The 26,055-nt window shown below is 42.1% G+C and overlaps 1 protein-coding gene across 7 annotated transcripts in view; it reads right to left on the bottom strand.

The window, feature by feature from the left end:
• ryr2a (ryanodine receptor 2a (cardiac)) overlaps positions 1 to 26,055 on the bottom strand; it is a 215,474-nt gene that overhangs the window by 116,365 nt on the left and 73,054 nt on the right. For all 7 annotated transcript variants that reach the window (XM_053684904.1, XM_053684908.1, XM_053684905.1 and 4 more), the window contains exons 4-15: positions 17,579 to 17,653; positions 16,183 to 16,261; positions 15,981 to 16,093; positions 15,762 to 15,861; positions 15,557 to 15,653; positions 10,063 to 10,137; positions 7,647 to 7,803; positions 6,470 to 6,634; positions 5,758 to 5,879; positions 4,280 to 4,463; positions 3,115 to 3,250; positions 961 to 1,056 (exon numbers count right to left, since the gene is read on the bottom strand). In XM_053684904.1, the coding sequence (XP_053540879.1) occupies positions 961 to 1,056; positions 3,115 to 3,250; positions 4,280 to 4,463; positions 5,758 to 5,879; positions 6,470 to 6,634; positions 7,647 to 7,803; positions 10,063 to 10,137; positions 15,557 to 15,653; positions 15,762 to 15,861; positions 15,981 to 16,093; positions 16,183 to 16,261; positions 17,579 to 17,653 (1,399 nt within the window). The remainder of the gene's footprint in view (positions 1 to 960; positions 1,057 to 3,114; positions 3,251 to 4,279; positions 4,464 to 5,757; positions 5,880 to 6,469; positions 6,635 to 7,646; positions 7,804 to 10,062; positions 10,138 to 15,556; positions 15,654 to 15,761; positions 15,862 to 15,980; positions 16,094 to 16,182; positions 16,262 to 17,578; positions 17,654 to 26,055) is intronic.

Below are 26,055 nucleotides of genomic sequence, written 5' to 3'. Positions count from 1 at the left end.
GTAGAAATTTTCTAAGCAAGCTAGTCAAATACATTAAACAGTGGTAACTGTACCTTAGCTAACTGCTAGCTATCATAACGGTTAAAATGTGGCGTTGTCCCTGTTTCGATGGAAAACCTGTCTCAGCAGAATCTCACAGGAGATCTAAATATCTACCGCAACAGTTCAGAGCACGCACTAAATCCCCACTATAAATCTGTGATAAGAGAAAAGAGTTTTGTTTTTTTTTCATCTTTCTCCTGCACAGCTATCTCTGTGACACTCCGGCTTCATCTCAGCCCACGTTTATCTGCACGCAAGCAGATATTCATCAGCATTCATGTCTTTCACTCTGTGAGTCACTGAGAAACCTCCGGAGAGACGGATCAGTAGCTTCACTCGTTCGTCACAGAAATGTCTGGCCAAAAATGAAAAATATCAAATATGTCTTGGCCTGTAAACTAACATTGGATGGGTTTTCTCCTTATAAAGAACCAAATCTGAGAATGTAGTCGAATACCTTGAAAAACATTTAAATTATTTATTATAACAGACTTGTTATATAATTTAGTTGTGCATGTAGCAGAGGGCTACTTTGTATCTAACGTTTATGTATATTCTATATCTTCTGTGTTGACTGTTATTTATATATATATATATAGAGAGAGAGAGAGAGCTTTCTTTTGCTTGTATATTTGCTTTATTCTCCAGCTTATATAAATTTACGACAATTCTCTATGATGCTGTGGTTTTAATTAGTATATTTCCCAGTATAATATGGCACATTTGGAACTGTGTATACATAAAATATACATGCTTTAGAGCTGAAAATTTTGCACTGTTGTCAAATCAGGTCCATTTATGCGGACAGAAGTCTTTAGCGAGACAGCTCAGTGATGAAATACTATAATTAAAGCCACCACTTTAAGCCACTCTGGGTGTTCTTTTCCGCTTGGATGGTGGGTCATTTTTATTGCATACCTGATGAGGCCTCCAGTCTCTCTAGACGACTTATCAGCCAATCCAGCGAGCTGGAAAACTGTGCACAGTTCTTTCTGTTACCCCTGATCAGAGCGGCTGGAGAGAGAGAGAGAGAGAGAGAAAGTATTGAACGGACTACTCAAGTTCCTTACTCTTGAATAATTAATGAGCACTAATTGTTAGAAGGACACTGATTGATGATACTCCAGACCAGACAGCAGTCTTTGTCTGTGTTGCTTCTGAAATTTCACAGTCCATGGCATCTCGAAACTCGCTCTCCACTCCACACGACAAATGAAAAACAGTCCAACTTTCACCATATTTTACATAAGCAGCTCAAAACAAGAAATGCCTACACCTAGTTACAGTTCTTCAGCCATGACTGTTCACTCGCCGTTTAGGAAAGGCTTTCGTGAAGGGTCCGTTTGTACAGTGGTGACAAAGAGAACCCAATTACACACATAAGGCAAAAATATTATACTCGGTCATTTATTTATTGAGGAAAATGATCCAATATTTCATATCTGTGAGAGGCAAAAGTATGTGAAACTCGAGAATCATCAGTTTAATTTGAAGGTGAAATTAGAGTCCGGTGATTTCAGTTAATGGGATGACACTCGGGTGTGTGTGTTTTATTTAAAGAACAGGGCTCTATTTAAGTCCGAACACATGTTTGTGGAAGTGTATCACGGTACGAACAAAGGAGATTTCTGAGGAGATCAGAAAAAGAGCTGTTGATGCCGGAAAAGGTTACAAAACCATCTCTAAAGGGTTTGGACTCCACCAATCCACAATCAGACAGATTGTGTACAAATAGAAGAAATTCAAGAGCGTTGTTACCCTCCCCATGAGTGGCTGACCGACAAAGATCACTCCAAGAGCAAGACGTGTAATAGTCCACAAGGTCACAAAATACTCTCTCTCACATTGGCTAATGTTAATGTTCATAATGTTCATGAATGGTGTGTGTGGCAGGGTTACAAGGAGAAAGCCACTGCTCTCCAAAAAGAACACTGCTCCCCATCTGCAGTTTGCTAAAGATCACGTGGACGAGGCAGAAGACTATTGGAAAAATGTTTTGTGGATGGATGAGACCAAAATAAAACTTTTTGGTTTAAATGAGAAGCGTTATGTTTGTAGAAAGGAAAACACTGCATTCCAGCATAAGAGCCTTATCCTATCTGTGAAACATGGTGGTGGTAGTATCATGGTTTGAGCGTGTTTTGCTACATCTGGGCCAGGACGACTTGCCATCGTTGATGGAACAATGAATTATGACGTATACCAGCGAATTCTACAGGAACATCTCAGGACATCTGTCTGTGATCTGAATCTCAAGAGAAAGTGAGTCATGCAGCAAGACGACAACCCTAAACACACAAATTGTTCTACCAAAGAACGGTTAAAGAAGAATAAAGTTAATGTTTTGTAATGGTCAAGTCAAAGTCCTGACCTCAATCCAATAGAAATGTTGTGGAAGGACCTGAAGCAAGCAGTTCGTGTGAGGAAACCCACCAACATCTCAGAGTTGAAGGTGTTCTGTACTGAGGAACGGGCTAAAACTCCTCCAAGCCGATCCGCAGGACTGATCAACACTTACCGCAAACGTTTAGTTACAGTTATTGCTGCACAAGGGGGTCACACCAGATACTGAAAGCAAACGTTCATATACTTGTACCACTCACAGATATGTAATATTGTAATATTAATAAATAAATGACCAAGTATAATGTTTTGTATCATTTGTTTAATCGGGTTCTCTATCTACTTTTAGGACTGAAAATGTTTTAGGTCCTATTTATGCAGAGATACGGAAAATTCTATAGGGTTCACAAACTTTCAAACACCACTGTATCTGCAGTGGCACTGCATTGTCACTCGATTTGTCTGCCATTTTTATTTCTTCTTTACCACAACATCGATTCCGCGCTGGCTCCGCCCTCTTCGGCTATGTGGAATGCAAAAGCTGCCGGGCACTTTGTTTTTCACTTTGTTTTTCAGTACTTCACTTTTCACTTCACGTATTAACGCTGCATGATATACGTTTTATTTCAATTTGACACTGTACACCGTGATCTTATCGTTTGATACTTTTAGTTATAGTCAGGCAAGTGTGGTGGAATGTGGTGGAGTAGACCGACAAAGGACCCTTACCCAGGAGCTCATAAAGAGAGTTGAGGATGGATTTCCAGGCCTCTCCTGCCTCCCGTCCCGCCACGTCTGCGAAATGAGCAGCACTGCTATACACATGCAAGCGGTCGACACACTCCAGGACCAGGTTTATCATTCCCTATAGGACACACACACACACACACACACACACACACACCGCATTTTAGACTATTTATTAATACTTTTACTTCAATAAGCTTCTGCAAATCTGAATAAAAATAAAAACATTATGTACAGTATTAGTGAGTCTTAGCACTGTGGTTGTGTTATTGGTCACCTGGAGCACAACCACAGAGAGAGAGAGAGAGAGAGAGAGAGAGAGAGAGAGATGGAGGTCATACAATACAAGTGGAAAATGGCCTTTTGTGTCAGGGGGCTTTTAACACTGATGACTGCTTGAAGCAAATAAGAGTGGAGAACTAAATGGAGGGGAACAAGAGCAGCACAAGGGCAACTCGATCACACACACACACACACACACACACACACACACAGGTGTCTGTAAACAACCCATTATACTGGCTCTCCACGTTCCACAGCAGCATAATTACACTGACCCTTTATTTTGATAATTATAACACACACAAAAATAAAAGTCCAAGTCATGCTTTCTTTTTATTCGATATCTTCTACTAGCAAAATGACCAGAATGTGCGCAGAATTCACTGTGATTCTTTTTTTTACTGCATATGTTCTGTGGAAATAAACGTCCGGAGCGACGCTTCGCGCGTGAACTCTGACGTGCGACAAGCAACAGAAACACGGACAAAAATAAGTGTGTTTTGGAGGAGAGTTACACGACGGAGGTGTATAAATTCACAGGAGCCTGAAGATAAAAACTATGTGTGACCAATTTGTGAAAACATCTCTACTTTCAAAATTGCAGGATTTATTTAAATGCTTTTGAATACTGATGATCCTCTATACCTTTTAACAGACAGACCGAACGAAGATTTGCAGTACATTATGCGCTTGTACTGCATTAAACCACGAAGGTAAAAAATGTCTGCCACTTATAGCATAGAACACGAATTAATATTCAGTCACAGAACATCAGTGACTCCAGCGAATGAATGGTAAAATGGAGGGTTAATGGAAATAGAGCACTATTTGACCAGGGAAATATATCCTTGACACTGTTACAGACCTCCTCCTGAAAGAGGTTCTGTCGGTTCTTCAGCGCTCGAAGTCGATTCTGCTTGTCCTCATGTTCTAAGTGCTCGTCAGGAGGCTGGAAGTAGCCGATCAGATCCTGCAGACTCAGGATGACCGATTCGATTGGCAGATCGAGCATGGAGGTTTTTCCCTTCTTACTGAGGGTGTCCAAACCCCTGGAGGAGCAGAGAGAAGAGAGAGAGGTGTACAAACTTCCATTACTGCATGATGCAGAGTTTTATCAACACAGACAGGGGTAGAATGGAGCATGCTTTGTTGCCAGATTGAACCGTTTTCTTTCCCAGTTCAGGAATTTTTCACTGACATGGGGATGGGAAAAATGTCCGGAGTCAGGAGTGCCTTCACTGTCCGGATTTTCTTTGTGATGAGCTCTCGTGAGCGTTTAAGCTGACTCTGGTGTTAGCTAGGTAGTATAGTTAGCTGCACTTAGCTGGAAATACATATATATCCATGAATGTGGTTTATCTGAAGCATTGCCTCGTCTGGTTCTTTGAATGATGAAAAGGCAAATATCTGATGTGTATTTAATGTCTATTATTTAAAAAACGTAAAAACAGACATTCAACCAACTTCTTATGCAGATTGCGTTTACACAATTGTCCAGGAGCGACACTGTTAATTCCGTGCGCAACTCTATCCCCTTTGCCACTAATAAGTTTCCGTATTTCCATCATGGAAAAACCCTACAAATCTTTATGACATATCCATCCATCCATCCATCCATTTTCTATACCGCTTATCCTACAGGGTCGCGAGGAACCTGGAGCCTATCCCAGGGAGCATCGGGCACAAGGCGGGGTACACCCTGGACAGGGTGCACAATCACATCTACATTCACACACCCATTCACACACTACGGACACTTTAGACATGCCAATCAGCCTACCATGCATGTCTTTGGAAACCGGAGTACCCGGAGTAAACCCCCGCAGCACGGGGAGAACATGCAAACTCCGCACACACATGGCCATAGTGGGAATCGAACCCCCGACCCTGGAGGCGTGAGATGTGAACATGCGAACCACTAAGCCACCGTGCGCCCAGTTTTACTAAGTGTCTTATCGTAACGTTCTATAGAAGCACAGCATGTTGTTTTTCGTTTACAGGAGAATTATGTGTCGGAGTGAGGGGGTGTTAGGAAGCGTCTATAAAACAACTGACAGGCGGCCCATGTAAACACAGACAAGCAGGCCGTCACAGCCCACACTTTTCCAAATGGCTTTTCTCAGCCTCATAATACACTGTCTTTACTCATGTTCTACATATTTTCTAGGTTATTTGTACGAGTTAGGAATTAAAGCGGAAAAGTTACGGTCGCACCTTTAAAGCTTCAGCGAAATATCTAGGATTTACAGAGATACCGAAACTCTGCATGTATTTTTTTTCTTTTATAAATGTAAATAAAATTGTGATGATAATAGTGTGTAAATGTGTACAGGTGTGCGTTACCTGATAAAGCGGTTGAACAGGAAGACTGTGCTACGGATGACTCTGGCAGTGCGGGACTCCTCGTGTTGAGAGCGTGAGAGGGTCAGACCATCATCCATGTGTCCCTCATGGTGCATTATAGCCTAATCACACAACAAATATCATGTGAGCTCGATACACACACACATAGTCACATATATACTAAATGTTTAGATTCTATTATGCCGTTGGGGGGGGGGTATTTATTTTGCTGCCATGGTTGAGGTCCACTTGTCCCCTTAGAGTGACGACTCACTACAAATCAATACTGCAGTTCTTCTGACTGACCGCCTTTATCATGTGATGAAGCGTTTCTATCTTCATGGGAGTGGCCTCGTCCAGAATGACACCGCCCCATCCACAGGACAAGGGATCACTCAATGGTTTGATGAAGATGAAAACGATGTAAGTTAGATCCTATGATCTTCACAGTCATTAGATCTCAACCCAACTGAACACCTATGGGAGATCCTGGAGCGACGTGCTCCATCACCAGTGTTCATTCCTCCAGTAGAGCTCCAGAAACTTGCAGAATCGATGCACACTGAGGTTGTTATGTTGGCTCGTGTTGGCACAACACCTCACTAAGCCAAGCAACTGTTGCCATCTTCTGAGTACAACAATGGGAATCAAGTCTGGTTCGGTGTTCGCCACAGTAAGATCTTATTTACAAGCCAGCTGTAGAGCCACTCACCTTCCTCTGGACTCCACCCATGCGTGCACACTTGGCGTCCACCGATTGGTAGGTGAGCCAGAGACCTGTGTCCACATGCTGTATGTAGCAAACGGAGTCGCCATATTTAATGTCGGGTACGCCCATGCCGTCCACCTCTTTCCTCGGGCCGAAATCGAGCTTCTCCTATGGTTTCAATGCGGAGAGGAGAGAGAAATCAATGGGGAGTCACATAACAGGGCACAAATACGCACAATTCTGTTTACTGCTCAGTTCTCAGGTTCTACCTGTCAGTAGATTGCATACAATTTTATCACTGATCACCTCAAAACCTTACACGTAACCTACACCCTGCCATTTTTTTTCTTCTGTTGTAAAGAAGAAAATATACCACGAAAATCACAGGTTTAATTAAATTGAGCTAAAGTGCGCACACATTACATACCGGCGTGCCGCCCAGTCATGCCATGAAGCTGAGCCTTGTGGAGATAAACTCAAACACACACCCCAGTGAGAGGTGACACTGAGGAGGACTCTCACACATTCGGAGCCTGACACCTCTTGCTCTCGCACACATGCTGTGTTTCACTCAATAACCTTTATTCGAACTCGTTTTCTCACTCCAGCTCTTCTCGCTCTCGATCCCATTCGCTCTCGCTGTTTTTCACGTATTCTTTTGCTGATTTTTTTTTTTTCCTTCTCTTTCACTGAATCTCCTTCATTCATCAGCCGTGTCTCCTTGTGGGTCACTCATCATGACCCACCACGTGTTGGGTTTTGGCATGCTTTCCACTTAGCTTTTAGGGTTTTTTTTTTTTTCTTTCTCGGTTTTAAGGAGAAATGTCAGTAATCTAGCTATGTAAGAACATCCTATGTGAGCCACGTAGCTAGAGAACAAGCCTACTAATATAACACCCTTATTCATTTGACGTAGTATAATTAATGGGTCGCTATACAGGTTGTCCAAGATGTCCAAGTGTGTCCTTCTCATATATAGAGATGGAACTAAAATACCAAAACACAGGAACCTTAAGTAATCCAAACGACACCAATCCAAAGAGATTGTTTTAAAACAAAAGTCATTCTATTGACCCAGTACCATTTACAGGCCTGCCACTGATTCAGGTTTATCATGAATAGCTGCAGGACAGAAACCGCAAACCGCTCACTCACTGACAGTGAGTTCAATGAGACTCACCTTTGAGGAGCGGAAACAGAAGGCAGTGGATTTGACATCGGCCTTCTCCTTATCCATCAGCAGCAGGCCTTTATCATCCAGCAGGCTGAGGTACTTCCCTGTGGTCACATGACGTAAGCGGAACGGCTGACCCCATCGAGTGTGACTGCCACTCCAGCTGGAGAGAAAGCGATCAACAGCGTCAACATATGCCATCACCTTCATTCATCAATGTCATTCCCAAACAGCAGCTCCTTTTCACCTGTGCTCCTCCACTAGAGCTGATAAAGAAGTTTATTCTTCGGTTAGCATATTCGATGCCAATTTTATAGCTACGCTGCACGTCCAATTACTCAGAAGCTAAACAAAAATACATACAGTTGTGGTCATACGTTTACATACGCCTTACTGGAGATTGCATTTTTTTTTTTTTTTTTTTTTTTTAAGTCCTGCACTGAATAAGCTATTTTACATAACAGATGTTTACATATAGTCCACAAGGCACAATAGTAACTGAACTGACACAAATGAACCAGATTACATACCCTTGATTCTTAATACTGTGAGTCGTTACCTGGATGATCATCGACTTTATGTGTTTATGTTTTGTGAGAGTTATTAACGAGTCCCTTGTTTGTCCTGAGCAGTTAAACTGCCCACTGTTCTTCAGAAAAATCCTCCAGGTCCTGCACATTCTTTACATTTCCAGCATCTTCTACATATTCAACTCTTTCCAACAGTGAATATATGATGTTCAGATCCATCTTTTCACACTGAGGACGACTGAGGGACTCGTACACGACTATTACAAAAGGTACAAATATTCCCTGTATTTTTTAAGAGGCAACACGATACACAAAGAGCCAGGGGGGTGTAAACTTTTGAACGGCACGATCGGTGTAAACTGTTATCATCTTGTTTAAAGATCTTTTTTTTTTTTCATTTAGCACTGCCTTTCAGAAGCTTAATAAGATATTTACATGTTTCCCAGGAGACAAAATAAGAACAATTTACACCGATCATCAACAAAATGCAATTATTATGATCCCTCTTATTGTAATAAATGATTAACATTTTGCAGCTTCTGCAAGGCGTACAGTATGTAAACTTATGACCCAAACTGTACCACTGATGGATCTGTATATAAAGGAGGTCTGCTCTGTAAAGTAAAAGTGCAAGTACACTTGTATTGAAAGCTCTGCGCTGCAGAATCTGACCTCAACCTCGAAATGTCTTTCTGATAAACCGCTAACTGTCATGAAACGGGCATGCGGGCGGATCCGAGTGCAGTAAAGGGCTGTTACTGAGAGGCAGGCAGACAAAACGTGATCAAAAATGTAATCCACGAAACAGGCAAGGGTCAGACGATGTGCAAACAGAGATAACTGGGCAAACCAAGAAAGCAAAACACAAGATCAGGAGACGAGGAAACAAACGACGGCTCTGTACTGCTCAGGTGGCGAAACACTGGAGCAATAATGCATGAAGAACAAAGACACATGTTGGGATGGTTGAGGTGGGGTTAAATATACAGAATAATCAGAGGGTAAAAAGGAACAGGTGTGAATGATTATGATTATGATTATCTTCCGCAAAACAACTGAGCCCGAAAGTTCCCTCATGCTAAAAAGTGATGAAATTTCTGCCTTAGCTATTTTTGAGTAAATACCCCCCCCCAGAGTATAATCAGACCTTTCACTGTGAATATGACTGTTTACTCTTTCCAGGGTGCAAATGTATCCACTGGGAAGCTTTGGATCCCTAGAGGGCCAAGAATGGCAAGTCTGTGAGCAACACTATTAGATTAGATTCAGAGTAAGGACACCGTTCATGCCTCAAACTAGAATATCCTAAACACTATTCTGAATGTCAAGGATTTGTCATACTCCAGGGCAAACCGTGAGCAGGATCAGAGGTGTAAATGCTACTGCAGGACTGTAATGACATTTCAAAACTGGGCACGGGTAGGAATGTTGGTAACGTTTGCTTGGTAATGTTAAAATCTTGGGAGAGGTTAAGACCCCTGGTCATCAGGATTATATCAGGAAAGGGATTATACACATAACGGGAGAGTAAATTCATGCAAAATACACTTAAAACAGACGTGGATTTGATTGCGCTAATCATTCCAGGAGGTCTGAGATTGTTATTCATGTGTACCGCATTTAACCTCGCACGGCATGACACACACGGCCCCGTGAGTTCAAGGACACTCCGCACAAAATCATGGAGCAACCATCTTCTGTACAAAACACCTATAAATGAGCACCAAAGCAGGAAGTAAGTCGACGCTACAGCAATCAGAAAGCATGCGGTTAAAATCTTATTAAGATCCGATCCGGATACAAGACGTGAGGATTGACCGGGTGTAACAGTCTGGAGACATCACCAGGTCAACCTCCAGGAGACAAAAACCAAAGTGTAGTGCTGCACTCACGCCACTCTGAGAGTTTCCAGCCTCCAGAGAGAACGAGCGTGGGTGGATACGGCTCCGCCCTCATAGTGCACCGTCCTGAAAGAGAGAGAGAGAGAGAGAGAGAGAAAAGAGAGAGAATGAGATAATAAGGAATAATAATACACAGTGCACAGCATAATTTGTCCTACATCTGTGAATATCTTTTTGGGTCAAAGAGACCTGTCTACGACAAGCAAATGTCGGATATGTCTTGGGTAAGGGTTGTGTACATGTTATTTTTCACCTACTCATACACCTCAATAGACAAACGGCGATAAACAAAGACACACACACACACACACGAACACAGTATCTGAAATGGAGTTCTCCCCACAGTGTTTTCCAGTTACATAAACCCCAGAGTGAAAAAGGAGCTCATCTAGAGATGAGCTAAGAGAGCGGAGGAGAGTATGAGACTCGGCTCTGACTATAATAAATGTTCCCTTAATTCATCTGCATTTCCAGCATGACAATATTTCAAGGCCTGTGGGCATAAAAGCCACCAAAGTATATCTCCAAGGCCCAATTTAATGGCAAACAGAAAAGAGAGACCTGAGAGAAAATCGCCTTTAGAAAAAGATGTTCTTTCAGCCACTGTGGAAATGATCGCTGCGTGCTGGCTTTCACTGCTGCAGATATCCGACCGAAACAGCGGTCAGAACTGTACCTCGCGTGTGATCTCTACTGTGAATTCTCTCGCTCTGAATTAGCTCGAGATCGTCTTACAAGCTAATATCGTCAGTGGAAATAAATACGGCCGACCGGACTGTCAAAAATTGGGACGAGAGAGTTATTTAATACCTAAACACTTGGGTTCGCCAAGCCCACGTGTGGTCGCGGACCGAGCTCACGGTCTCCTCTATTGTTTTATTCGTTTATTTTACAAATTGATATTACAAATATCGGAACCGGATTTTGTGCGTTAATATTTTGAGACGTTACTAGAAGTCACATTCGGACAAGCCACATTTTAATTAAGAGCGTGCGTGCTGTTTTAGTCTGTTCATTGTCCTGATGCTGCACTAAAGTGTAGGAACTCATCAATAAATATAGACAAATTTCCCCATCCATCTACCTCCTCGAAACAAACTAGCATTGTGTCTCAAATCGCATGTACGACACTAGTCTAGATGGTAAATGGTCTGCACTTATATCGCGCTTTTTTAACCTTAGAGGTTCTATAAAGCACTTTACACTGGTTTTCATTCACACACTCACACACACACCAATGGTAGCAGAGCTGCCATGCAAGGCGCTAACTTGCCATCAGGAGCAACTTGGGGTTCAGTGTCTTTGCCCAAGGACACTCCGGCATGTGGAGTCACGTGGGCCGGGAATCGAACCGCCAACCCTACGATTAATGGACAACCCGCTCTACCACCTGAGCGACCCGACTGAAAATTTTGTTTCGTGTACCAGCCTTCTGGATTTTCTGAAGGGAAGTGGTAGTTCAGTGGTTAAGACATTGGATTACTGCTCGGAAGGTCGTGAGTTCAAATCCCAGGACTGTCATCACTGGGCCCTTGAGCAAGGCCCTTAACCCTCACCTGCTCAGTTGTATAAATGAGATAAATATAAGTCGCTCTGGATAAGGGCGTCTGCCAAATGCCATAAATGTAGGTTAGTAAATACTTTTGACCGTATGGTGAGAGTTTTAGATTTGAGACCCAGCTCATGACAACAATCACAACGACAGCGGAACGTTTTAAAGTGTGTGTTTAATGTACAGTTTAAATTCGAAAAGACGGACAGGGATGTTTTGGCTCCAATGTGCCTTCTAATAAATGTTGGGTTTAATCTTCCGGATGTACATAAGATAGGCAAGTGATGGTGTGAACAAGGTGAGAAACTGAATTTTGAATGCTATTTTCTTTCCTCTTCACGGCAGTGTGGAAGACCCCTAACGTGGGTTCACCCTGAACTGCCGTTAATCACCACATCCAAGCTGACGTCCCCAAAACGGCCTCTACGAACGATCCCCGAACGTCCATGTGTAGGGTCCCCTTGACATCCTACGGATGTCCAGCGGCCATTCGAGACGCTTAGGGGACTTTCGCTGAAATGAACACATTCAGTAGTGTTATGATTTGATATCCTCTGACGTCTTCGGAACCGGACCAAACGCGGACGCGGAGTGGACGTTCGCAACGTCCGAGGGACGTCCCCTGTTTGCTGGGATGGATCTCTAGACTATCGATTTCTGCTACTCTAGTCAGGTTTTGGGATGTAAATCGTGAAAGTGTCAGTGCGTACATGAAATTTTAATTTCCAGTCTTCTGCCACGTCTTGACTAACATGTTTAGAACCTTTAAAAAAAAAAAAAAATCCATTACATAGATTTTCTCGTAGAACTAAGTGCTCACTCACTTTCAGTAACCACTGACTCCCTGGGTGTAAGCTGCATGATTTTATTTAAATGTTCCCAGCGTGCATTCAGAGCTTGGTAAAACCGTGCTCTCTTTTTATGCTCTCTGGGCATGGAATGAGTGGCAAAATACTATTAACTTAGAAACACTTCCTTCTTTGAATACCTTTAAAGGTCTTTTACAAAATTCATGACTTTTACATCATTCTTGACTTCAATAGTACGGCCTCTGTCTTTTCTCTTTTGCTATTTCTCCTGTGTTGCTTTTTTGTATTGAATACGCTTCGGTGTGTGAAATTGTTTCTTCTATGTGAAGCTATTTGTGCTGCCGTCTTGACCACGACTCCCAGGAAGGAGAGATCTCGTATCATAATGAGACATTCCTGGCTAAATAAAGGATAAATAAAATAAAAGAAAAAATGTAAAACGTGGGAATACACCCTAGATGGGAAACCATGCGCACACACACACACATTCACAACTTAGGGGCTATTTATCTTATACAATCCATTGACTGACATCTTTTTGGGAGTTGGGAGGAAGCCGGAGAACCTGGAATAAACGAACGTGCAGAACATCACGCATACAGTGAGCCGAAATAAATCTGTGATCGGGGACACGTAGAATCCGTACTCATAACACTACCTGTGTGTTTAAAGAAAAAGCAAGAAAAATCTACGGAATTATTTAGGCAACATTATTAGCGGTTTATGATGACTGAGCAGAAATGATCAAAATGCTTCGAAGGAATGGAATGATTCGCGAATGTGGGCTTTCTAGAACGTGTACGCTTTTCACTAGACATATTCTCCATGTAAAAACCCCATGAAAGCGAGCGCAGCTGATCTTCCTCTACTGTAATTAAAGTGGCTTTGCAATGGGCTAAAAGTAGCTGCTGTGGTAAGTGAAGACAGCTATCGGGGTCAGTATTGTGTTTAGACACAGACAAGCGGCCCGCTGAGGATGTGTGGGGTTTTAATTATGAGAGCATCGAGGAGAGATCTGTGCAAGGAATAGAGATCAGCGCAGCAGCCCATTCTGTCCACTGTAGGCTGGAGCTGTCTGAGATGAGCTAATGTGCTTCTGTTTGTGCTCGACTTAGTTGTCGGAGAATAAAAACTTCCGCAAGGTAGTTTTGACCCGGATTGTGTCTTGACCCGAGTTGTCTCGCACACCTTAAAAACTCTCTTGCCCACGCTTGCACTCTTTCTCTCTCTGTTGAGTCACTGCCTCCAGTTGCCCACTACGCACTCTGTTCCAACACTATACACGGTGTACTTGACTACCCCGGACCTGCATTTTTGCCTCAAACTGAGTCATAAAAGAAAATGCAACTCAGTGAGGCAGCAGAACATCCTGCACAACAGGAACAACAGCCCATTTTAAACCCCAAAATGTCTCGTCTAAACGTTTTGCGCTTAACGTACTCATCGGGCCAGCCACTTGTAAAATATCTACAGTGGAAAAAAAAACAACAACAAGAAGTTAATTACTGCAAGAGTCTGGAAATCGTACTGAATGATCTAATGGATGAAGGCTATGCTACAACACCAGAGACAAAACAGCTGCTTTTTATAGATTGGAACGTTTTAATCCGATCACAAGTGGTCACTGGAGACGCATTCATAATGCCACTTGTCCGCTTGTAACCCGATCACCCAGGACACATGCTAATGCTAGGTGTGAACACAAGGTGGTACACTCTTATGTGGTGCACATACGTAATAACCAAGGCTGGGCTGATACATATATATCGATATAATATTGATATCGTGATAAATGATTACGTAATACAGTTTCCTGAGATATTTTTATTTCTTTTTAATAATGACAAATTAATCACCACTGAATGGATGCCGATGTTTTGAAGAAAAGTATCGTCAAACTGGCTTTAATGTTTATTTTTGTTTATTTTACTACTGTTTTGCGGACAGTTTGTGAGCTAAATTATCCAGCGTGATATGCGTCGTGTAACCTCAAGTATAACGATATGATATTCTTGTCATATCGCCCAGCCCTAGCAATAACTACGAAGTCATCAGGAATTCTGCCTAAGCCTAATAGGCTTAAATAAACCATACAAGCATTCCTTTGTTAAGCCTATTGATGACGATGTCTTGATGGTAATTATTTTATTTATTAATTTTTTTTTAACTTTACATACTGTAATAGTACTTAGAAGAGGAAAAAATATTAGCATCCGTGTATCGATTATACGTTGTTCAAAAATTCGACGAACGAAATAGGAGAGTAACAGCAGCGTATTATATCGCATCTTTCCGATAAGTGCGTTTGGGCGGATTTGATACTTCTACGAATCGAGCGATGTATTCCACAGGCTGCGTGATAAAGTGGGCGTTTCGTCATAAAATACCGAACCATATCAAGGTACGTGAGGTGCAAGAAGCATTTAAACGTGATCAAGCCTACACGCCCTTTTCTGAACATGTCAAACTGAACAGCGTAGACAGCGTAGTCTCCTACAGCACTCAGTAGCGCAGGCATAAAAAGTAGTGTCTTCTTTATCTTGAATCAGGAAAGGCTACGGCAGTAAAAACATACACACACAAACTCACACACACACACACACACACACACACACACACGTGCTTATTTCCTCTAACCATGCTGCTTTTCACAAGCTTATAGACTAACATACTAGCATATTAGTATACTGGCTTGACGGAAACAGCACTAGCTTCATTCGGCAGCAAGCTGGAGCTGGAAAGTTCCCTCAAACCTTTAAAGTCTGATGTACTTTGGCTTCTCAGTGAGTCGCGAGACTGAAAAACATCAGAGTGTCAATGCCGCTGGATAACTATACAGTACTACACAACACCGTTCCATTGTTCCATTGTTAGGCTTCGATTATTGCACGTACATAGCGCATCACACGATCCAACCATTTAACCATTAAACCATTACTTTCTTTGTGTGTGTATATAGATCCGAGGTTACATTTCAGAAAAGTCCGTATAGTCACCGGTCCCTCTTCCTGAGGAACTAGATACTCTGAGAAATGATTTACAACCTTTTTTTGATTGAGGTTTTCTGCAGCGACCCAGAAACCTCTCTCAGGCAAAGCTCCGCAAAGGAACCCGGTGCACTGACCTGCGCTGTTCCTCGCCATGCTCTCCTGATGGAACGGTTAGACACTCGTCCATGTGACCGTGCAACAACCGCAAGACGTCTCCACCGATCAGGAAACCTGCAATACGGAGACGAAAGGGAACCGTGATTGGTCGAGTGTGTGCGCAAGAAGATCTGGTTTAGGCGAGGTCATGACATCTGGCTCTTTTCCCGTATTCTCTCTCACCCTGAGCGACCTCGCTCCCCGAGCAGATTGGTGCTACACTCCACAGAGTCTGCTGGAAGGCAGCATCTACGTGCAAACTGCCACTGCCGTACGACAAGTGCTGGAGATATATATATATATAGAGAGAGAGAGAGAGAGAGAACGAGTGAGAGGGATATGGATGTGGGGAAAACCAGCAAACACTGAAACACACACACACAGTCTCTTCCTGTGACTCACCAGGTACCGCTCGGACGACACACTGACCAGGATGAGGTCATCACCTACGCGCACCTTTTCCCCTTCTGATCTTTGCTTGGAGGCGGGATGTATAGTCCACCAGCATGCTTCACCTACACACACACACACGTGCGCATAAAACATGTCTGGCAGTACACGAACACCAAAACACACATAATTAGCAGCTTTAGAAGAGCACTACCTGTCGTGTCCTCTTGAAGTCCTACATCGAAGGCGAGTTTATCTGTCGATGAGCGTGAGGTGGACAAACAGCAGAGGTACTGGACAAAGACAGAAGAGTGTAAACTCATAGAAGAACAAAACAGCCACGCAAACCCAGCACGGTTTCTCCATCCGCCTGAACTCATCGCTGAACCATGTCGGTTACACCGCCATCAATACCAAACCATAAAGCAACAGTTTAGCCATAGATGAAATGTACGCAATTTCTCCTCGCTTCAAATGCCGTCGATTAACTAAGACATGTTTGGTGTTTGCTTCTTTAGTTTTAACGAGTAACTGACATCGGTGTAGCAGCCGAAATGATCACACATGCCGCCAAAACACATTTGGCTCAGTAACACCATTGAAATATTTTCATACTGTAAAACAACTCAATATGGCTGTATTAAAAAAAAATAATAATAATAAACTGAACTCGAATCGTCAGCTTTTATTTGACGATTTGATCTTCGAGCCTGCCCGAGTGTAACTCTTGCACTGAGGAAGAAAGTGACTCAGCTTCACTATGGCTGCTGTTACTCCTTTTAGCTCGAACCGTTAACAGTGTGTCATGCAGTGTCGGAAATCACAAAAGCAAGTCGGTTTGAGATCCTGAACACCTCTGCAGAGTGTGACGTGAGTGTGTTATATTAACTACATCGACCTCTATACGTTCCGGAGCAATTTCCAGTCGATTTTACCTTCATAATGACTAATAGAAATAACCATAAGTAATCTAGACTATATGGCCAAAAGTTTGTGGACACCGAACCATCACACCCATATGTGCTTGCTGAACCTCCCGTTCCAGATTTATTCCCCGTTCACTGGTATAATGAACTCCAATGTCCTGGGAATGATTTCCACTAGAGTTTGGAGTGTTGCTGTGGGGATTTGTGTTCATTCAGACACAAGCGCATTAGTGAAGTCAGGTTCTGATGTTGGGTGAAGGGGGATGGTGTGCAGTCGGTTTTCCAGTTCATCCCAAAGGTGTTCGGTGGGCACTCGAGTTCTTCCGCTCCGACCTTGGCAAACCGTGTCTTCATGGAGCTGGCTTTGTGCACAGACGCACTGTCATGCTGGAACAGGTTCGGGCCTCTTGGTTCCAGTGAGAGGAAATTATAATGCTACAGCATACAGACAATTCTATACAATTGCGTGCTTTGAATTTCGTAGAGACAGTCTGGGGAAGAACCACATATAAGTGCGATGCTCAGGTGTCCACAAACCTTTGGCCACATGGTGTATATCCCATCCGAATTCACAAGGTAAAGATCCTTTTATATCCTGTGGAAGAAGAAGGACACGCACACACACACACACACACGCACACGCACACGCACACACACGCACACGCACACACACGCTCGACTCACCATTCCACTGTAGGAGTGCCTGAGTAACACAGCATGGCCGTAAAGAAGAGTGCGGTGACCTCCACCCTGCGCTGTCTATAAGAATACACACACACACACAAACACGGATACACGATTAAGAACATACACACAATTTCAAAACAGCCGGCAGGTTTTGTGAAAAGCTTCCCGGACAGAGAAACGATGTTTACAGTACAGTGTATCGTCTGGGTGGAAGAACCAGCTGCAGGTGACAGTCATAACAGCAAGAAATTTAAAACAAGTCTCTGGCTCGTTTTTTTTTTTTTTTTCTCAACCTAATGTTTATCCAACGCACCTGCAGCGTATAAGTGCGAACAAGCACTTCAGAGACGGCAGATAAACGTTTAAGTCGGAGCATTCCTTAAAACTAATCTGCAGATGTTTCCCACCCACCTGCTTAGCCAAACCACAAACTACAGATAACATCGCTATGTGTTCTCACACACACACACACACACACACACACACACTGACACAATAAGGGACAACTGGGTATTGATTAAGACAATACTGAATATTGATTATTTGCGAGAACTGTCTGCCTTGTGGGTGATAACGACGGCAGAGCTGAAACACCTAATCAGATTAAATGAATAGAGTCCTCAATGTCAAAGCACTTCAAGGTCCGGTCTAAAGAAAAACTCCGTATGACGGAAACGAAACCCGATGTTGTCTTCTGCTGTTGTAGTCCGTTTACCCCATGTTTCAACATGTTGTGCATTCTGGGAAGCTTTTCTGCTCACCTTGGGTGTAAAGAGTGCTGATTTGAGTTACCCTAGTCGTCCTGTCATCTCAAACCGTTCTCTGGCCTTTCTCCTCTGACCTCATTCTGGTTATTTCCATCCACAGAATTGCCGGTCAGTGAAAGTATTTTTGCAAGCTTGAGAAACTGTTTCGTGTGAAGACCCCATGAGATCATCTGTTTCTGAAATATTCAAACCAGCCTGTCTGGCACCAACAACTGCGCCATAGTCAAAGTCACTGAGATCATTTTTTTTTTCCCTGATCCTGATGTTCGATGAGAATATTAACCGAAGCTCTTGGCTTGTATGATTTATGCACTGCACGACTGTTACATGATTGGCTGATTCAAGAATTCAACAGTGCCGTGGTGTCAAAGAAACTTAGAGAATGATATGAGTGCCATAAAATATGATATTAAACAGAGGCTTCATATGGCAGCGGTTATTAACAGAAATAGAGATGATACACACACACACACACACACACACACACACACACACACACACACACACACACACAATCTTACCTTCATCATGAATTTCTGCATGGCATGAGAAAAAAGTATAAATATCGTTAATAATGAAAAATGCAATCACCAAAGAGGAAATATGGCTTAAATAAATAAATAAATAAATAAATAAATAAATAAAGAGCACGAGTTCATAGTGTTTTTTTTTTTCTCTTTACCCCCAGAAGCTCTTTGACAACATACAAAAATAAACAATAAATAATTTTGCCTTTAAAGAACTCATCTGGCCAAAGAAATCTGGCTGATTATAATTATAAATGATAATATATAGTATAAATATTATTTCTTGCTTAAGTATACCTTTCCATTTTAAGAGCTGCATAAAACATATCGATCTACAGCTTTACTAATACTCCAGCCTTCACTGACCGACTAATGAATATTGATTATCGTTTTTCGTAAATTGGTGTACTTCATGATCCGAGGCTCTCATGGGGCTTAACTGTGCATCGCTTATACATCTGTACTATCTTGCAAAGAGACGGGTGTTATGGTATTGTCTTTAAAATTTAAAAAAAAAAAAAAAAAAAAAGAGAATGCACATAAATCACGAGAAAATCAGGACATTGTGGAAAATAAGTGCAAAACTATACAGTTGCGGGAGAATGGATTTCTCAGTAGGTACCAATCCTTCAGAAAGTGCTTTTAAAGCCCTGTCAAGGTAAAAAAAAATATATATATATATGTCTAGTTTAATCATATTATACAGCTGGGTATCAAAATCTGTTAAATGTATGGACATGCCAAGGACACGCCCATATTCCTCCCAGGCTGTCCAATCGGAGTCATTGTTGCTTCCATACACAGAATCAATAACATAACTGTCCGTATATCGCTGCTTTCACACGCTTGTTGGATTCTTTATGTTCAAGTGTACCACTAATCTTAGCTAGTTTGGTAACTCCCTAACATTTCCCCTGTTATTAAGTCGTACATATTGCAAGCAGCAGTGAGATATGTAAGCTAATGAGCGCTAAAAGTAAGCAGTACTACCATGAAATCCTGAAACTGTCATTTCCCCCACTACACCGAAAGGATAAAGACTAGTAACAAGTCAGAACTCGGCTATTAAAATTGCCTTAAGCTTCTGAAGCTTCCGCTAATAAGTCGAATTCGAAGAGAAGTTCATATGACCTTAAAGACATGCCTTCTCTGGTCTGTGACCCTCAAACAGACCCTGGTCAGGGTAGACAAGCAGACATGCAGCCATCTACAAAGCAAGTCAGTAGAGTCGAGAAGTGATGCAGTGATGAAGCGGCACAAAAGAGCAAGGGCAGAAGGCGATGGTGTTTTAAAGGACACTAAGCAACGTAATGCAACATAAAAGCATCAGCTGGAGTGATATGAAGAGAAGTAGTTACAGTGGTGCTTGAAAGTTTGTGAACCCGTTAGAATTGTCTATATTTCTGCATAAATTTGACCTAAAACATCATCAGATTTTCACACAAGTCCTAAAAGTAGACAAAGAGAACCCAGTTAAACAAATAAGACAAAAATATTATACTCGGTCATTTATTTTCTTGAGGAAAATTATCCAATATTACATATCTGTGAGAGGCAAAAGTATGTGAACATCTAGAATTAGCAGTTTAATTTGAAGGTGAAATTAGAGTCGGGTGAGTTCAGTTAATGGGATGATGAATCGGGTGTGAGTGAGCACCATGTTTAATTTAAAGAACAAGGTTCTATCAGAGTCCGATCTTCACGACACATGTTTGTGGAAGTGTATCACGGTACGAACAAAGGAGATTTCTGAGGAGATCAGAAAAAGAGCTGTTGATGCTCATCAGGCTGGAAAAGGTTACAAAACCATCTCTAAAGAGTTTGGACTCCACCAATCCACAATCTGACAGATTGTGTACAAATAGAAGAAATTCAAGACCATTGTTATCCTCCCCAGGTCGACCGACAAGGATCACTCCAAGAGCAAGACGTGTAATAGTCCACGAGGTCACAAAGGAACCCGGGGTAACTTCTGAGCAACTAAAGGCCTCAGTCACATTGGCTAATGTTAATGTTCACGAGTCCACCATCAGGAGAACACTGAACAGCAATGGTGTTAGGGTTACAAGGGGAAAGCTACTGCTCTCCAAAAAGAACACTGCTGCCCATTTACAGTTCAAAGATCATGTGGACGAAGCAGAAGACTATTGAAAAAATGTTTTGTGGATGGATGAGACCAAAATAGAACTTTTTGGTTTAAATGAGAAGCGTTATGTTTGCAGAAAGGAAAACACTGCATTCCAGCATAAGAGCCTTATCCTATCGGTGAAACATGGTGGTGGTAGTATCATGGTTTGAGCGTGTTTTGCTACATCTGGGCCAGGACGACTTGCCATCGTTGATGGAACAATGAATCATGAAGTATATCATCGAACTCTACAGGAACATCTCAGGACATCTGTCTGTGATCTGAATCTCAAGGACCTGAAGCAAGCAGTTCATGTGAGGAAACCCACCAACATCTCAGAGTTGAAGGTGTTCTGTACTGAGGAACGGGTTAAAACTCCTCCCAGTCGATCTGCAGGACTGATCAACACTTACCGCAAACGTTTAGTTGCAGTTATTGCTGCGCAAGGGGGTCACACCAGATACTGAAAGCAAACGTTCACATACTTTTGCCCCTCACAGATATGTATTATTTGATAATATTTCTCAATAAACAAATGCCCTAGTACAATATTACTGTCTCGTTTGTTTAATCAGGTTCTCTTTATCGACTTGTGTGAAAATCTGATGATGTTTTAGGTCGTATTTACGCAGAAATATAGACAAGTCTAAAGGATACACGAACTATCAAGCACCACTGTATGGTCATTTTTTCCCCCAGAATGCAGAAATGGTGCCAACGCATTTCCCACTGCTCTGATCAACTTTATTTAGTGACACTTCTTTTCAAAACTTGTAAGGCTCATGATGAACTCCTAAAAATGAGACATGTCTACGCTCCATGCTCTTTCACGTTCAAGCCTCAATAAGACAGAGGTGAATGTGAGTTCTTTCAGGAGGAGATATTAATGTTCATTTTAACACATCGCTCATCACTGTGTGCCTCATACACCTCCCGTTACTAAGCCACCTGCAGGTTCCTTCCAGATACGGCTTCCATACAACAAAACCTGTCAAGACCTCGCTCTGATTTATGATGAAATGTGTGGTTTCCTATATGTTCTATAGCTAGCTCTGTCATCTGTCTAGATAGCGCACTAGCCTGGTGATACCACAGAAGCCATGTAGCCTTCAGGAAACTAAAGACACGTGTAGAGCAATTTGAGCACTGGGAAATCTGGCTGTAAGAACATCTTCAGTAGTTTGCATGTTTAGCTGGCTAACATTAGCTCAGAAAGGCAATGCACCATCTAGCTGCTTTTACATGGATGCATTTCACTGCTTTTATATCCAAACGAACTTATCCAGACAGAGCAGTTCATAGTTAATAACCTTGCTCATCCCAACGCTCGAAGAATACGAGCAATAGTATATAGTATGCCGTATATACTGATCAGTAAACGGGATACAAGTACTCAAAAATAAACCAGGGTATGCTTCATGCGTGGTAGACATTTTGAGGAAGCAGCTCAGTAATAGGAGGAGTAGGAGGTGCACACTGATGTTTGGTTGAAGTACCAAAAGTAAGAAAATGGACGTGGATCCAGGGACATGTCCTACTTAAAGAAGTCACACTCACAAGCAGACTAATAATGACTAGCCTTTTGGCTCAGATCATGTAGAGGTACGATGTAGAATGTGTTGTGACTAAACACAAAAAGTAGATGATTTTATGGGATTTTTTATCTTCAGACAATATTCTGGGTCAATTCTCACAAGGCAAACTTTCATAGGAAGAAGCAATTTGCTTCACAGACTTTTGTTTTGCATGATGTATTGTACATACACAAGATCAGATAGCCAATGAGATGTTTTTGGTCAGCTTAGTGCACGGTATATGCAATTCCTTGGTCATCGGGTGACACACCTCAGGCTGACACTGAACCTCGGTGTGTGAGAGGATGTTGCTGCTTTGTGTGTGTGTGTGTGTGTGGGTATGTGTAGCACATCTTTGATGCAGAATATTGCCTGAAAGATGACTGGCAGGTGAACAGGGTTGTCAGAGCTGGCTGATGCTCTGCGTGCATAAAAATGCAGACATACCCATTTTTCCACATCTACTTGCTGTGGAAATGAGGAGAGGTAAAACAAAGAAGAGGCAAAAACGTAAGAGGTCTTAATTCCACACTGCTCGGAACAATTCTTTTAGAGAAACAGAGAATGGGTTCGGTCAGCGAGAAGGCATGCTGAAGGGAGGGCTCAGAGATGCAGGGCTGAGGTCGCATCCAGCTTCTGGACATTTTCTAAACAACAAAAAATATAATAATAAAATAGATGAAATACTGACATACTTTTAGAAAGAAACGTGCTAAATTGGGGTTTTTGGGGTGTCCGTGACGTGCTTCCCTCGAGGGTATGTCTTTTGTACCTTTAGCTAGGTAAACATACTGTAACTGTAAGAAGAGCATCATGAAGATGCTTAAGTGCTTCCAACTTCAAGGACATCTGTTGTATTCTTTAGCGAGCAAAGACGTTTCGGTGAGAATCATGTTTCATGGTTAACAATTTTATTAATTAATGGGTTAACAATTTTATTATTATTTTTTTTAAATTTAATTTAGCAATTTCTCAACATTCTGGAAATACTCCATGAATAGAAAACTGAAATCCCCGTAACATTATTTTTTATTATTATTTTCAACTATTTAAATGATTGATTGATTGATTGATTTTAGGATATTGACAATTGTTCAGCATTTTATTTTTTTTACCTTATTTATCAATATGAAACGTTCATTTCTCAACACTGATCGTTTTCGGCTACGAACCGACATACAGGGATGAGTTTCTTTGTCTCACTAGCAGCTACTTTAAAAGTTTCTCTATTAATCTAAAAAATGCTGATCCCAACCTTGCTGGAATAAGATACCCAGATGCCATAGCCGTCGCTTGGCAACAACACAAATGACAGGGTCACTTGAAGTAAATAAATGAATAAATAAATAAATAAATAAAAATCAATACACAGATGAGAAATAACTCTGCCCACCACCGTAATGAAAAACACTTTGATGAAGTCATGATATATATTCATCAAAGCAACACAGAATCGGGGAGGTTCTTAAAATAAGAGATAAAACATCTACTTTCCAAGCATGAGAGATGGTTAGAGTTTGCAACAGATTCTCAGGCATACTAGTTGCTTTTGGATTCAAATGTGCTGCAGTGAAAATGAAGCATATGAACAGTGAAAAACCCAAAGCAGGCAAAGTTATTACTGTACTGACAACTCAGCGTGGCTCGTTTACCTAAAGATGTGTCACCAAAAAAACCCTTCACATATAACAGTGATCTATATAATAATATATCATCATAGCGTTCTGTAATGGTTGACGGTGATGGAGTTTCGGCGCACACACTTGGCGAAATATTAAATGTACGACCATTCTGCGTGTACCCCAACTGTAATCAATCAGCCAGGATGTTTGGGGTGAAGTGCTCGCTTCTTGATGTACCTAAAACATCTCTATCTAGGTTTGTGGTGGTCACAGTGACCACAGTGATTTGGTTTAAGAAAGAGTGCGACTCTATACACATGAAGAACACTTCACTGTGTGGCTATGTTGTAACATAAAGTTGGCAGCCATGTTGGCCAAACAGATTTCTTTCAAATTTCTTTCAAGGTCTCACTATGAAGGATGTAGTAAGGCATAGGCATCATCTCATAATGGACTGCATTCTTGTTATTTTGATCCCTAAGCTCCGCCTCCCAAAGCCTGAAATTGATGGAACGTTGGAGGAAAGTTAGAAGCCGTGGACATGACCAGTGGGACACAGTGCCGTCCAGAATTTTAAATACAATAAGTGATATTTTAAATGTAAACAGACAGGGTATCCGTATACTTAACAGAATTCGTAATGGGGTCAATGTTCAATGGCCACAGGACCACCAATGGAAAAACGTCTCCAAATGATCCGTACCGTGAGTACACGGCAAACATGCGGATGGTGTGCACAGCCAAAACACGTGATATTAGTTTTATGGAGATGGCGAGTTTGAATCCTGACATCCACGAGAGACAAATTGGCTGTGCCCTCAGGGAGGGAGGAGTGGCATACTCTCTCTTCTCTGTCAGTCACAGTGACACTAGCCAATCATGGGTGTCTATGAGCTCAGATATGAGGAAATGAGCAGATAACTCTATTCTCCGAGTGCGTTATGCCACCCAGTAACATTGCATGAGCAGCAGTTTGAATAGATGTGGTCGGCTGGCCTCGTGTGACTTGGAGGAAGCCTTCGAACTCCCTGGTTGGTTGATGCCATGTGGTGGGGGAGACCTAACTGGAAGATGGGAATTGGCTGACTAAATTATGGAGACAATCTGGGAAAATAAAATAATAATAATAATAATAATAATAATAATAATAATAGTAGGGGGGCACGGTGGCTTAGTGGTTCGCCTCACACATCCGGGGTTCGAGTCCCGCCGGGGCCATGTGTGTGCGGAGTTTGCATGTTCTCCCCGTGCTGCGGGGGTTTCCTCCGGGTACTCCGGTTTCCTCCCCCAGTCCAAAGACATGCATGGTAGGCTGATTGGCGTGTCTAAAGTGTCCGTAGTGTATGAATGTGTGTGTGAGTGCGTATGTGATTGTGCCCTGCGATGGATTGGCACCCTGTCCAGGGTGTACCCCGCCTCGTTCCCCACGCTCCCTGGGATAGGCTCCAGCTTCCCCGTGACCCTGAAAAGGATAAGCGGTAGAAGATGGATGGATGGATGGATAATAATAATAATAATAATAATAATAATAAATCTAACTGTAGTTCCAATGAGCTTTGGTGAAATTCACTGCATTTTGTGTGAGGCTCTGAGGAAAGCAAAAAGCTTTCTCAGTGAGGTAATATCCTCATACAGGTTTTCATACCACTGGTGTACTGATGACACTCAACTCATCCATCCGGAAACTAAATCCCAGCAAGACAGAAATAATGTATATACAGTACCTGGAGATACCTCCCCATTACAAGATCACATTGGAGAACTCCTGCCAGTGCACACAACCTTCTGCACAACAAACTTTCTCTTCTTTACATCTGGCCAGAGGGCAAACAGGTGCTTTGTCAGTAACTTGCCAT

The sequence above is a fragment of the Ictalurus punctatus genome, chromosome 13 (genome assembly GCF_001660625.3).
Source record: "Ictalurus punctatus breed USDA103 chromosome 13, Coco_2.0, whole genome shotgun sequence".
Taxonomy (NCBI): domain Eukaryota; kingdom Metazoa; phylum Chordata; class Actinopteri; order Siluriformes; family Ictaluridae; genus Ictalurus; species Ictalurus punctatus.
This window is presented reverse-complemented; position numbering and strand designations above follow the sequence as displayed.